This window comes from Pholis gunnellus, assembly GCF_910591455.1.
Source record: "Pholis gunnellus genome assembly, chromosome: 16".
Classification (NCBI taxonomy): Eukaryota; Metazoa; Chordata; class Actinopteri; order Perciformes; family Pholidae; genus Pholis; species Pholis gunnellus.
This window is the reverse complement of record NC_136543.1, coordinates 21,952,995-21,968,488: the sequence shown is the minus strand read 5'-3', so window position 1 is coordinate 21,968,488 and position 15,494 is coordinate 21,952,995. Positions and strand designations below refer to the sequence as shown.

Below are 15,494 nucleotides of genomic sequence, written 5' to 3'. Positions count from 1 at the left end.
ACACACACACACACACACACACACACACACACACGCGGGGAGGATGCTGCCTCGGTTCAGACAACAGACGCGGATCTGAGGAGGAACCGGACGGACTAACGGATTCACCGACACCAGGATCTACCGGGCACCGAGCTACCGGACCCGGGCACCGAGCTACCGGACCCGGGACGAACCTCCTCCCGGAGGTGTGATCGTCCGCTGAGCCCCGGAGCGGCGGGAGGATGAAGAAGAGCAACCAGAGAGGAAGGGTAGGCTGCAGAGACTCATCCTTTATATAATATAATCTGTTCATTCACAACATCCCATAATACTACACACCGGCTCTGGAACACCACTTCATGTCTTCATGCTCGTTCAGTCATTTCACAATCAGAGAGAATGATTAGAAGATGAATAATGTTCTGATGTTTGTTCTTTAGAGGAAACAGGAAATATATTTATTTATATGTAGAAATAAATTAAATATTCATGAAGTTCAGTTTGTTTGTGACGCATCTGGTTTACAGATCATGTACTTCAGTGGTACTACAGCGTACAAATACTCTGTTACAAGTACAAGTCCTGCATTCAAAGTACAAAAGTATCAAAATACGTAAAAATGAGTTTTTATATTTAAAGATCAAAATAAAACATTCAGTCACAGTGAAGTACTCTGATCCTTTACTTCAGTAAAAGTACTAGTACAACGATATAAACGTAATACTTGCTAGTTGGTGCTAGTTGAGTCCAGCGGGTCTTAATGAGGGTCGGGTCCCTCCAGAGGGTCCCAGAGACCTCTGAAGGGTCCTCACACCGTTTCATCCGCTTCCTTGTTTCCTAACTTGTCTCCTGTGAAGACGGAACTTTATTTTGAAAATACTGTAACGAGCATCAACGTGTCCCTTCAGTAAGAGGACCCGATGTACCAATACGTAGTTTAAAGTATAAAGTACCTCAAACTTCTTCTTCATGTGTTTCCTCTGATTGAAGCGGGTCAGACAAAGACAACATCTTCATCATCTCACCACAGATCCTCCTCTTCCTCAGCTCTCTGCATGCTTCATGGTCTTCTTCTGGTCTCTGTAACACCTCTGAACTCCTCCTCTTCCTCTCGTTTCCTGACGTCTTCATCATCTTCTTCTTCTTCTTGCTCTGACAATGTAGATGTCTCTACTGGTCTCTACTGGTCTCTGTGGTCTCTACTGGTCTCTACTGGTCTCTACTGGTCTCTACTGGTCTCTGTGGTCTCCCTCTGACCCCTCTCTCTCTGGTGTTTCAGGGCCTTCAGGACTCGGGTCAGCAGGCGGTCCAGCAGCCGGACAAAGTGGGCTGGATCAGGAAGTTCTGCGGTCGAGGGATCTTCAGGGAGCTCTGGAGGAACCGGTTTGTGGTCCTGAGAGGAGACCAGCTCTACATCTCAGACAAAGAGGTGAAGACACGATTACCCAGAAGTACTATGTTCTACTGTGTACATGTACACACATATATACACATATATACATACTTATACATATACTGTCTTGGTATATATGTGCATACATATACACATATTATACATAAACAGTGTATAATATGTACTCTGTGTATATATATATACACATATATTACATAAGCAGTATATAATATGTACTGTGTATATATATATACACACATGTATTATATAAGCAGTATATAATGTGTACTGTGTGTATTTGTTTGTGTGAGAGCGTCTCAGAGTCTCAGAGAAGAAGCAAAGTGAAAGCGACTGAAAGCTCTGGAGTGTGAAACCTCGTCGGCCTCTGAACCGGCTGGTGATGTCATCGCTGTAGACAGGACAGAGAGGATTGTGGGTAGATTTGTGACGGGTCCATTAGAGAGTGTCGACAGCTGTTTGGTGTTTTGGTTCAGCTCTTCTTCTTCTTCTTCTTCTTCTTCTTCTGTGTCTTTAAAGTAGCTGCAGGTTTTATTGGACCAGAAGAAGAACTCAACGTGATATGTTTATATCACACCTTCCTCCATCCTTCCTTCCTTCCTTCCTTCCTCCCCATATCCTTCCTCCATCCTTCCTCCCTTCCCTTCCTCCATCCTTCCTTCCTTCCTTCCTTCCCATATCCTTCCTCCATCCTTCCTCCCCTTCCTTCCTTCCTTCCTTTCAATAAATGATGAAACTGAGGGGAAAGCTTTCCATCAACATTACCTTAGTTTTAAACATCAGCTGAGACTCTTCTTCTTCTTCGTTGGTATCTTTATTTACTTCTTTGCTCTGTCGAACCGTCGTTTACTGACTGTCAAATGTCAGATTGTCCCTGAATGCAGCACAGAGGTCAGGTGTTCAGCAGGTGTTCACTGACTCTGCAGTCCTTCACTTTATGTAACCGCCTGTTACGCAACACTGAGAACTGTTGAGTCAAAATGATGATGATGATGATGATGATGATGATGATGATGATGATGATGATGACGAAGCTTCAGTGTTTTCACTTCACTGAGTTTCAACAGAAACACTGATTTATTTTTATTTTTATTCTGAACTGAGCAGCAGAATAATGACTCTTCTTAGTGTGTGTTATTGTGTTATTGTGTGTGTGTTATTGTGTTATTGTGTGTGTGTTATTGTGTTATTGTGTGTGTGTTGTTGTGTTATTGTGTGTGTGTTATTGTGTTATTGTGTGTGTGTTATTGTGTTATTGTGTGTGTGTGTTTGTTCTCAGATCAGTCGCCTTGTTTCTGTATTCAGACGTTGACCCAGAACAAATGAACACAGCAGCAGCCTGAGGGAGGCTTCACTGTGTGTACATGTGTGTGTGTATGTGTGTGTGTGTGTATGTGTGTGTGTGTGTGAGTGTGTGAGTGTGTGTGTTCATCCTTTCATGCAGCAACATTAAAACAGCTGATAATTAGTTTTTAAATTACCGTTCAGACGATCAATCACTGCAGCTGTGGTTCACCTGTAAATGAAATAGAAGAAGAACGTGTGTTTAATCAGATTACGTCACTGTGTTGACTTTCCTACCTTATGGGGACAAACAGTCCCCACGTAAACAAGTACTTTTGTTCCCTAAACGTAAACAAGTACTTTTGTTCCCTAAACGTAAACAAGTACTTTTGTTCCCTAAACGTAAACAAGTACTTTTGTTCCCTAAACGTAAACAAGTACTTTTGTTCCCTAAACGTAAACAAGTACTTTTGTTCCCTAAACGTAAACAAGTACTTTTGTTCCCTAAACATAAACAAGTACTTTTGTTCTCTAAACATAAACAAGTACTTTTGTTCCCTAAATGTAAACAAGTACTTTTGTTCCCTAAACATAAACAAGTACTTTTGTTCCCTAAACGTAAACAAGTACTTTTGTTCCCTAAACATAAACAAGTACTTTTGTTCTCTAAACATAAACAAGTACTTTTGTTCTCTAAACATAAACAAGTACTTTTGTTCCCTAAACATAAACAAGTACTTTTGTTCCCTAAACATAAACAAGTACTTTTGTTCCCTAAACATAAACAAGTACTTTTGTTCTCTAAACATAAACAAGTACTTTTGTTCCCTAAACATAAACAAGTACTTTTGTTCCCTAAACATAAACAAATACTTTTGTTCCCTAAACATAAACAATACTTTTGTTCCCTAAACATAAACAAGTACTTTTGTTCCCTAAACATAAACAAGTACTTTTGTTCTCTAAACATAAACAAGTACTTTTGTTCCCTAAACATAAACAAGTACTTTTGTTCCCTAAACATAAACAAAAACTTTTGTTCCCTAAACATAAACAATACTTTTGTTCCCTAAACATAAACAAGTACTTTTGTTCCCTTAACATAAACAAGTACTTTTGTTCCCTAAACATAAACAAGTACTTTTGTTCCCTAAACATAAACAAGTACTTTTGTTCCCTAAACATAAACAATACTTTTGTTCCCTAAACATAAACAAGTACTTTTGTTCCCTAAACATAAACAAGTACTTTTGTTCCCTAAACATAAACAAGTACTTTTGTTCCCTAAACATAAACAAATACTTTTGTTCCCTAAACATAAACAAGTACTTTTGTTCCATTTTTGTTTTATTTTGTTTCAATTGCAAACGTGTGTATATGTATATTATATAAGTATATGTTTGTATGTATATGTAAATAACATATAATATATATTTGTATATAATACATATGTACGTACATCAGTTTGTGTTTCTATCAGCATCACTGAAGCTCAGGCGTCATATTGATCACATTAGTACTGATATTGACAAACGTCACCAGCTTCAACATGTGACCACTGCATCCAACACACACACACACACACACACACACACACACTGACCTTGTTGATCAGCGATGTGGTCTGAGGGGATTTGAAGACACACAGTGATGGATGGTTTCACAGCTGTTTATTGGAAGTCAGTGTGTGTGTGTGTGTGTATATAGTGTGTGTGTGTGTGTGTGTGTGTGTGTGTGTATATAGTGTGTGTGACCTTTTGTTGTTCAAAGGTTCACATTTAAAGGGACAGTGCATGTTTACTGAAGCATTTATCTGCTTCAGTTTCAGGGTCCTATTAATGTTAATACATGTTATTAATGACATCAGTTTAAATGTCCGCTGAGAATACTTTTTAAATCATCTACAATATTTAAAACATATAAATATATATAAAAAGCCTTTTGTGTTTATTCAAAAATAAAACTTGTCTCACAAGCAGTAGTATTCGTTTTGTAAAGTCAGTACTTCTGTATTTGTATCGTTGGCAGTAGCTGTAATGGAACACATTATATTGTTAATATAGAAGTCATTGAGGATTTAGCTGTCGTAGTAACAGAAGTACTGCAGTACTTTATTTTCACTTTGAGGATTAAAGATGTACGAAGTGAAAACGTCTGCTGAATGAAACATGGAACCAAACGCAGACTCGCTTCACTCAGACAGAAACGCTTTGACTCTAAATACTGCAGGTAGTTTAGTGTCTAACTATACATCATCAGTGATTAGTTGAGCAATAATCTGAAAAATAACTAAAGTTATTAAATTAATTAATACATTCATAGTACATAAAGAGGAAATATTATAACTTCTGCTACTTTCTGTGAGACCAGGTGTTAGTTATCTCTGTCACTGCACCTGTGTGTGTGTGTGTGTGTGTGTGTGTGTGTGTGTGTGTGTGTGTGTGTGTGTCTGTGTGTGTCTGTGTGTGTGTGTGTCTTTAACCTGATTACATCAAAACAGCAGCTGGCTGCTCCTCACTCTGTGTGTGAATCCTGCTCTCTGATTGGCTGTCGGGTGTTTGTTGTTGAAAATCAAACCAGTTCAGGTCGACAGTCTCACCTGTCAATCACAGCTCCAGGTTAAACTGCTGGTAACCATAGCAACAGGACTGATGTTGCAGGGTTTCTTAGCAGTTAACTCACTCAAGGACCTTTAGGTTCTCCTCAAGGACCTTTAGGTTCTCCTCAAAGACCTTTAGGTTCTCCTCAATGACCTTTAGGTTCTCCTCAAAGACCTTTAGGTTCTCCTCAAAGACCTTTAGGTTCTCCTCAAAGACCTTTGGGTTCTCCTCAAGGACCTTTGGGTTCTCCTCAAGGACCTTTGGGTTCTCCTCAAAGACCTTTAGGTTCTCCTCAAAGACCTTTAGGTTCTCCTCAAGGACCTTTGGGTTCTCCTCAAAGACCTTTAGGTTCTGCTCAAGGACATTTAGGTTCTACTCAAAGACCTTTAGGTGCTCCTCAAGAACCTTCAGATCCTCCTCAAAGACCTTTAGATCCTCCTCAAGGACCTTTAGGCCCTCCTCAAGGACCTTTAGGTCCTCCTCAAAGACCTTTAGATCCTCCTCAAAGACCTTTAGGTTCTCCTCAAGGGCCTTTAGGTTCTCCTCAAGGACCTTTAGGTTCTCCTCAAAGACCTTTAGATCCTCCTCAAGGACCTTTAGGTTCTCCTCAAAGACCTTTAGGTTCTCCTCAAGGACCTTTAGGTTCTCCTCAAAGACCTTTAGATCCTCCTCAAGGACCTTTAGGTCCTCCTCAAGAACCTTTAGATCCTCCTCAAAGACCTTTAGATCCTCCTCAAGGACCACCAAAACCTCCTCAAGTTCCACTAAAACCTTCTAAAAGGTCCACGGAAACCTCTTCCTCCACTAAACACTCAAGGACCACGAAAACGACCATTAAATCCACCTCCACCAAAACCTCTTCAAAGACCACTAGATCCTCCTCAAGGTCCACTAGATCCTCCTCAAGGACTCCCACCTCAGTGTTTATACACATCAGATATATTTTGATTGATTGTTTCTTCAGCGTGGTACTTGGCGGTGACCTCGTCGTGCCGTAGGTTCGATTCCCCGTCGCTGACGTCGTCGTGTTTGTTTGCAGGTGAAAGACGAGCGGAGGGCTCAGGAAGTGTTCGACCTGGCCGACTACGAGCGCTCGGAGGAGCTGAGGAAAGCAAAGAGTCGCAGCAAGAAGAACCACAGTCGCTTCACTCTGCTGCGCTGCAGACAGCCGGGGAACGCCGTGAGTCGCTTCGCCTTTTATCAGTTTCAATAAAAACGTTGTGGCGGTTCATCCCGAGGGGAACACGAACCACAGAGTAGTGAATCTTTGTTCCTCTTCATCCTCCCCCCATGTTCGTCCTCACCGATTACTCCGACCCGCCTGACTCTCACGCTGCCACCTCATTGGTGGATTTCCAGCCTCGACTGCACCGATTGGTCGAGCTGTGTGTGTGTGTGTGTGTGTGTGTGTGTGTTTTCTTCTTCTATGAAAAGGTTTAATCCTCAGAATCCCATTAGTCCGTCAGAGGACGAGTTACGGAGGAATAATCCCCCGCAAAGTCCAAACGCTTTCACATGTCCGTCTTATGTTTAATCTGCTGCGCTTCATCACGGCCACACAGCGATGACATCATGTCGTATGACATCATAGCACCGATGAAGTCAGCTGATTTGTCATTTACTGATTTCTAGACGTCCAGCATCTCCTCGCCCTCCGATGCTGCAGCAGTTACTGAACTCTTCTTTAGTTTAAATTTAAATTAAAATGTCTGAAACATTAGCTTCACTGGTATTGAACGTAAATACAGAAGTTATTTATTCGTTAGAATACTAAACATTTAATCTTTAAATCCATGAAAATAAGAAGATTAGAAACAGAAGATTAACAGCAGGATCAGAGAACTCACAGAAACAACGTTTACATCTGATCAGGTTTTTATCTGCTGCTGATGCTAATTATTGATTATTGATTATTGATGTTAACGGATAGAAATCCCTTTGATGTTTGATTATAGCAGCTGGTCTACAAGGATCCAGACTTTAATCATTTCAATCATTAAACCACCAAAAATACTAAATGTTGTACTTTTACTTTGTTGTAGTAATTTATAGTGTTTTTTTAATGGAGTATAATAATCTGTTCTTAGAGCTCGTGTTAGAAGTTAAACATCATAATTCATCTCTAATATCTATTTATATTCATATTAAAACATCTCCTTCAAACTACTGGATTTATTCTAGTTCATCACCAAAACTACATTTTACAGACTACACGTGAACACATCATGATAACGTTATAATGTAGCTTCAGCCAGTACTCATGTTCACTGAGCAGAGCCTGAAGGCATCATGATGTCACTGAAGTGAACCTCTGTTGGTTAACCGTTAGCGGTGCTGCTAACGCTACTAGCTCTCCTCTGATTGGTTGTTTACAATGAAACATGATCAGAGACTAGAAACACAAGTTCTACTGAGTCAGTGAAACTTTATTTACACTCTGATGGTTAACGTTAAACTGTGTCATTGATCCTTGATGGGGATCAGTACGTATCAACAGCGGTCCGTACATCACTAAAATATATAAATATATATATATATTTATATATATTTATGACTTCTTTGTCTTTTTGCAGGTTCCTAACCTCATGTTTCTGGCGGTGAGTCCGGAGGAAAAGGAATCGTGGGTCAATGTCCTCAATGTGGCGATCATCAAAGCCAAGAACCGCATTCTAGACGAGGTAAAGGCGGCGTGTTGGTCGTAAACCTCGATCACACTGATAACGGGTTAAATACCTCATGAAGAAGTCTACTTAGCCTTCCAGTCTACGTTTGATTAAGCTTCGTCACCGGTGTCCTCAGGCTTCAGTTCTAACACCATCTCCTACACTAGAATCAGTGTCTACGTCTCTGTGCAGGTGACCATCGAGGAGGACAGCGCGCTGGTTCATCCCACCAGAGACCGGGCAAAGATCCCTCACGGCCGCCGGCTGCCGACCAGAGGACACCTCATGGCCGTGGTACCGGCATCTCTCATTTATCTTTCTCCCATTTTAACTTGTTCAAACTTTGTTTTAAATCCCACCATCTTGTGTCACACGCCCCTCAGGCGTCCACCTCCTCCCACGGCATGCTGACCCTCGACCTGGTCGCCGAGGAGGACGGTTTCTCCCCGGACTACGACTCCCAGGAATCCTGGGAGAACTTCCAGGTCGACCTGCAGAGGGGGGGTTCCTGTGGACAGGTGGCCGCCGTCGGATCCTGGGGGGTCGGAGTTCGTCAGCGAGCCGGAACGGATGTGTCGAAGCTGCGGGCGACCCCCAAGGAGCCCAAGGTGAAGACCAGCAGTCTGCCCAGGGGGAGCGAGCTGTCCTGGGGCAAACAGTCCTACCTGGAGGCCTCCAAGGTCCACAAGACCCAGCAGGTGCAGGTTGGGAAACTCTTTAACATTCTGATTCGTGTAGACCGTGAATCATTACTCAATATCCTGCAGCTCTAACCTTTGTCTAATCAACTGTGCTCAAGACCGGACTAACATGAGTACATTGGTTTAGTAGGTGTTACTTTTCTAAAGGGCCGATCACACCGAGACCTCTCTGCGTTTTTTAGACGCGCATTAAAAGTTACATTTTTTTTCAGCACCAGGCGCCGAGTCGCACCGCTCGTCAATGTCACTTGGACCGAGGCGGCCAATCAAATTGTGGCTTCACTACTTTACCGCCGACTTCCTGTTGTGATGCCGGTAGATGTGGTTGGAACGGACATCGAAATTAGCGATATTTAACTATGATCAACTATCATTTTCCCCTCTTCCTCCTCCAACAGCAGGAGCTCAATGTCTGCATTGAATCCATATTTCTGTTATTTACGTTTGAGCGCCTGGTCGCTCCACCGGGTCATCAGCTGTTGGCTCTTCCACTGGGACAGTCAGACCCTTCGTCCTGGTTGTGGTTCCCAGTACGGTACGCCAACCAAAGGGATGTCTTTAAGATAGGAGCCCTAACCTTTACCGTTACCATAAACTCCTGGTTGGGTCCACTTAGAAACCTGGTGGCCAACAAGGTTCTGGTGAAGCCTGTTGAGACGCGTCTTGGTCTGATGGACCCTTAAACCAGGACCCCCCCCCCCCCCCCCCCCCCCCCCCCCCCCCCCCCCCTCACCTTATGACTGAACCACAGGTACAATCAGACTTGTGTTACCTTTCAGGTCCTTACGGCTCAGTCTCAAACGCCTCAGCCGGGGAAGAGGTTCAGCATGCAGGGCCGAAGTCGCTGTGCCTCCATGGACGAAGTCCTCTCCTCCAGGTGAGCGAACACAAGAGTAAAACAAACCAACAAATCTTCACCTGACAAACTACTTTCTTCCTAGTTTCCGTTGTTCTTACCCTCCTTCCTCCTTTCCCCTACTCAGACCGGCGATGATTCGCTCCGAGTTGCGCTCGGCCCTTCGGCGTTGTCCGACTGAAGAGGAGGCAGTGGGCGGGGCTTCGGTGCAGCCGGTCGGTCAGCTGCAGAGCCTCATCGCTCAGAGGATGCAGAGAGCTCAGGAGCTGCTGGAGGAGATGAGGCTGCAGGTACGACGACTTCGTCCATGAGTTCATTGAGCTTTGCTAGTTCGGTTTCTAACTTGTCTGACAGTTCAGTCACCAGAAGCAAACAATGCAGGAAACGATGGATGGGATGTAATTTACGATTATTGTTGTGTTGTGATTTACAGGAGCTGCAGAAGGCCAAAGCAGAGAGAGAACGAGGAGGCGGCTCACCGTACCTGAAGGGCATCGACTCCCCCCGCCTCCACCACCTCAGGGGCTCAGACTCTCCTCACTCCAGGTTTGCCCCTTGAATTCTACCGTCGGAACGCGTGTTTCAGGCACCGTTTGAGGATCCAACACATTGAACGTCTGCAGCTAATTCTCAAAAGAAATCTGTTGTGAAGCCAAGCAGGATTAATGTTGAACCGATTCTTGTCGTGCTCTTCAGCAGGTCGTCTGGATCTCCGAGGAGCAGGAGCAGCGACTCTCCTCGCCTGAGGGGCAAAGACTCTCCCCGTCTGAGAGGCCGAGAGTCTCCTCGATCCAAAGCCAAGAAGAATCGCTCCAAAGGGGCCGACTCGCCTCGGTCCAGAGGATCCCATTCACCGGCCACGAAAGCCAACGACTCTCCTCGACTGAAAGATTCACCTCGTCTGACCGACTCTCCTCGGACAAAGGACACGGTCCGTTCACCAAAGCTCACGGGACCGTCCGGCTCTTCTTGTCCCAGCAAAGAGGACGACTCTCCTGTCCAGAAGTCCCCCGAATCACCTCCTAGCGTCGGAGGATCCGACTCCTCTCACGTTCAAGGCTCCGATTCACCACGAGGGAGTGAAACCGACTCCCTGCGTCGGGGGAGCAGCAAAGAGTCGCCGTCTCCGAGTCAGAAGAACTCCCCGAGCTTCTCCGGATCCCTCGAGTCACCGGCATCCAAAACCCCCGACAAACACCGCCCGTCCCCGTCCCCACCTCCGCCCTCCTCACCTCCTTCCCTGCTGTCGGAGGACGACCCCGAGGTGGATCGGAGGCGCGAAGAGGCCGAGCGCCTCCTGGAGGAGGCTGTGTTGTCGTGGAAGGAGGCGCAGGAGGTCCTGCAGGAGGTGAAGGAGCTGCAGAGCCAGACACTGCGGCGGCAGCGCAGGAGGACCTACGAGAAGATGGCGTTGACGGCGGCGGCGGCTGGGTTGCCCAAGGCAACCGCGGCAGCAGACGAGGAGGACACGCCCACATCGCCGACGTCACCCGAAGAGGACGAGTCCGAGACGCCGTGACGAGCGTTTCCTTCCGGACAAATGTTCATTGAATTGAATTTTCTCAATGAAGAGTAGCAGCGATTTTGGGGATTTTTTATTCTGTTGCTCAGATGTTTGTCATCTCTCCAGCGATGGTTGCACGGCAACACTTACCAAGAATGTGGAATTGTTTTGACACCAGCGATGTTCCCGGGAGGTTCGGTAACTTCCTCCACGGTGCACGAGACCGTCCGCAGACGTCTGCTGCTCCTTTGATTCCACGTCTCTGTGTGTGAACAGCTTCATGATGCTGCACGTTTCTTCTTCTCTTCTTTTATCTCTGGGAGTTAAAACGCCGCTCTGGTGACTTCAAAGACAACTTCTCCTCCTGAGGTTCAGGGTTTCAGTCCTTTAAAAGCAAAGATGTCAACATTTATACAACGAGGAACTTTTTCAATCAGACACAAACATGAAGAGCACTACGTTTCCTACCAGCACGCGGTTATTACCACTTTTAATATCGGGTTCCTGATTGATTTGCTAATATATAAATATGTGTTATTGTCTGAGTCTGTTAATAATCTTATAAACTGTCTGATTTAGTTGTAGCGTCGTGAATCTCTCCTCAAGAAACATTAATGTTCAACAACTCCAAGAGAGAAAAAGCAATAATGTGAATAAAGAACAAAGAACACGTCTTCCTCCCACCGTCTGTGACACATGTTCAGTTTGTCTTTGAAGTAATATGTGTAATATTAATATATATATATATATATATATATATATATATATATATATATATATATATATATATATATATATATATATATATTAGGCCAAGTCAATACACACATTCTTCTCTTAAATATGCGTACTATGAGTATTTCTTACCAAACATTACTTCTATAAGTGTTTCAGTATATATAATAATAATAATAATAATATATAATTCATACATTTAATTTCTCTCACTTCACAAAACATTTCTGATATTTTAATCAGAAGTGATTGTTCGCTGCAGCGTGTTTTTATATCTTAAACTTGCACTTTGTTCTGAACATGAAGGATCTGAAGTCAGGTTTACGTTCACGCGTTTCTCACCGTCTTTAAACTTTCATTGTTCTGTTTCGTGATGTTTGAACAAATGTAGTTTGATTTGTTTTAAAGTTTAAGCACATTTACAACTTTGGTAAAAAATGAAAACAAGTTATTTTAAATGTTCATCTCGTTATTTTGCTGAAGATTTATAAATTGATGTTTTTGAATCATGTTTTAATTACTGTGTACGGCAATGCATTGTGGGTAAATGGAGCCAAAAAAACACGGTTTATTTTCTGTTTCAAGCGTCTTCGTCTTCACATCAAAATAAAAGAAAGAAACTATTTCACCTGCTCTTCATCTCTTTAATTAACTCTTTAACTCTTCATCATCATGTTTAACTTCAACACGTTTCACTCACAAAAACGCAGAAATCACATGATCCACAGATCCAGCTGCGCTATTGGCCGACAGCCCAGAGTGAGCTTCATCAGTTAGTAGGACACACACACACACACACACACACACACACACACACACACACACACACACAGACACACACACACACATATTGTGTGTGTCTGTGTGTGTTGTAGAGGTGGAGTTGTGTAATGGAGCGATGCGTTTGTGCTGCCCTACATCTGCTCTGCATTACAGCTCACTGACCTGTGTGTGTGTGTGTGTGTGTGTGTGTGTGTGTGTGTGTGTGTGTGTGTGTGTGTGTGTGTGTGTGTGTTGGGGGATGGTGTGTGTGTGATTGTGTATGCATGCGTGAGCATTTCTTAATGACTAATCTGCGGCTGTGTTTCGTGTCTGACATCATGAACCCTCTTCCTCTTTGTTTCATGAAGGTTAGCGTAGCTTAGCATTGTGCTAGCATGCTAATATCTGAGCCGACACGTCAGACCTGAAACTTTGAAGAAGAAGAAAATCTGGAAAATCTTGAGTCACATTTACCTTCAGTGACAACGCGGACCCGGTCTACGCGTCTCACGCGGACCCGGTCTACGTGTCTCACATGGACCTGGTCTACGTGTGTTATCTGGACCTGGTCTACGCGTCTCACGCGGACCCGGTCTACGTGTCTCACATGGACCTGGTCTACGTGTGTTATCTGGACCTGGTCTACGCGTCTCACGCGGACCCGGTCTACGTGTCTCACATGGACCTGGTCTACGTGTGTTATCTGGACCTGGTCTACGCGTCTCACGCGGACCCGGTCTACGTGTCTCACATGGACCTGGTCTACGTGTGTTATCTGGACCTGGTCTACGTGGTTTCTGGGTTATTTACTGAGATGAAAGTCTGATTCATCTCAGAGTCATAAATTATTTACACCGATTCTCTCAGCGTGTGTCATCATCACGCTGCTGTTAGAGTGTGTGTGTGTGTGTGTGTGTGTGTGTGTGTGTGTGTGTGGGGGGGGGGGGGGGGGGGGGGGATTACATGTTTTATTAACACACACTCAGCGGTCCAGTGTGTACCAGGTCAGTGTTACAGTTTGTTCTCATTTAAAACAGGAGGGATTATAGAGGGGTGTGTGTGTGTGTGTGTGTTGGGGGTGTGTGTGTGTGTGTGTGTGTGTGTGTGTGTTGTGTGTGTGTATGTGTGTGTGTGTTGGGTGTGTGTGTTGGGTGTGTGTGTGTGTGTGTGTGTTGGGTGTGTGTGTGTGTGTGTGTTGGGTGTGTGTGTGTGTGTGTGTGTGTGTGTGTGTTGGGTGTGTGTGTGTGTGTGTTGGGTGTGTGTGTGTGTGTGTGTGTGTGTTGGGTGTGTGTGTGTGTGTGTGTGTGTGTTGGGTGTGTGTGTTGTGTGTGTGTGTGTGTGTGTGTGTGTTGATTGTGACTCAGAGTCCTGCAGCGTCTGTTTAAACCTCGACCTGGTTTCATCCTCTCATCAACACTAACACATGAAGAGATGATAAATATCTGAACGTGTACTTTATAGAAGTATTATTTGATGTCAATACTTTTGTAGTTTTTCTTTAATTGTATTTTAAATATGAACTTGTAACAAAGTCGATGTTAAATATTAAAGATGAACATTCAGGACGTTATACAAGCAGGAGGAGCAGGAAGAGGAGGAGGAGCAGGAAGAGAAGGAGGAGGAGCAGGAGGAGGAGGAGGAGCATGAAGAGAAGGAGGAGCATGAAGAGGAGGAGGAGCATGAGGAGGAGCATGAAGAGGAGGAGGAGAAGGAGGAGCATGAAGAGGAGGAGGAGCATGAAGAGAAGGAGGAGCATGAGGAGGAGCATGAAGAGGAGGAGGAGCATGAAGAGGAGGAGGAGCATGAAGAGAAGGAGGAGCATGAGGAGGAGGAGGAGCAGGAGGAGGACCATGAAGAGGAGCATGAAGAGGAGGAAGAGCATGAAGAGAAGGAGGAGCAGGAGGAGGAGCATGAAGAGGAGGAGGAGCATGAAGAGGAGGAGGAGCATGAGGAGGAGCATGAAGAGGAGGAAGAGCATGAAGAGAAGGAGGAGCATGAAGAGGAGGAGGAGCAGGAGGAGGAGCATGAAGAGGAGGAGGAGCATGAAGAGGAGGAGCATGAAGAGGAGGAGGAGCAGGAGGAGAAGCTCTCGTAGCAACAGAACTAAAAATACTTCCTGTTTATCATCAACACACAAACTGCAGCGCTGAGGTCAGAGTGATGTCATCGACCTGCTGTCCAATAACAGCACAGCTGTGTGTCTGATAAAAATAACACCACGACCACATTGTTCAGTCATTCTGCACCTCTTTGTTGTCGTTTGGGCTTTTTTCCAGGACCCCTGAGGCCCCTGGTCCCGGTCGGCCCCTGGTCCCGGTCGGCCCCTGGTCCCGGTCGGCCCCTCCCTCCAGTTATCCATTCAGGGTCAAAGGACACATGTTTCTATATTTACTGCAGTATACGATCGGAGGAGACAACAGGAGCTCTGATCAGTCTGAACGATGACACGCCTACGATCAGCTGTGATCAGCTGACACTCACCGACCAATCAGAGCAGCTGTGACCGACAGCTGAATCTCATGAGACTGTTAGACTGTGTGTGTGTGTGTGTGTGTGTGTCACAGCTGTTACATCCATTAAAAGGACAATTTACCAGTTTCATCTGAAGATTTAACACAAGAAGAAGAAGGAGGCTCAGAGGTCAAAGGCTGCTCCCCGTTTCCTCCTCGTTTCCTCCCCTCATTAACTCGTCTCCTAACACGAGCTCCCTTTGTGCTTCATGAATGAGAGCTGAACTAAATCTCAATGATTTGTCCAAAATTGTCTTACATTTTCAAAATGTAGCCGATTTAAATAATCTGAACTTCAGAAAACAATTTAATTAAACTTAATTAGCTGAATCAACACATCTTTATATTTTAGTTAACTTAAAGAGACATCTAATATTATTATTATTATTATTATATATAATGTTTTTTAGGACTGAACTCAGTACTAGTTGTGAAACAACCAGAATCATTTTAAGACCTTTTTAATCTTCATCACGTTGTTTAAGC

At 44.3% G+C, this 15,494-nt stretch overlaps 1 protein-coding gene across 1 annotated transcript; it reads left to right on the top strand.

Annotated features, from left to right (window-relative positions):
- Positions 1-224: 224 nt before the first annotated feature.
- Positions 225-11,016, top strand: plekho1a (pleckstrin homology domain containing, family O member 1a; the record flags this gene model as incomplete). The annotated part of the gene is made up of 10 exons (XM_079176463.1): positions 225-251; positions 1,262-1,411; positions 6,317-6,457; positions 7,851-7,955; positions 8,133-8,234; positions 8,324-8,644; positions 9,421-9,518; positions 9,625-9,787; positions 9,931-10,043; positions 10,194-11,016. 10 exons carry the CDS (start codon positions 225-227, stop codon positions 11,014-11,016), a joined length of 2,043 nt encoding a protein of 680 aa, XP_079032589.1.
- Positions 11,017-15,494: the final 4,478 nt, after the last annotated feature.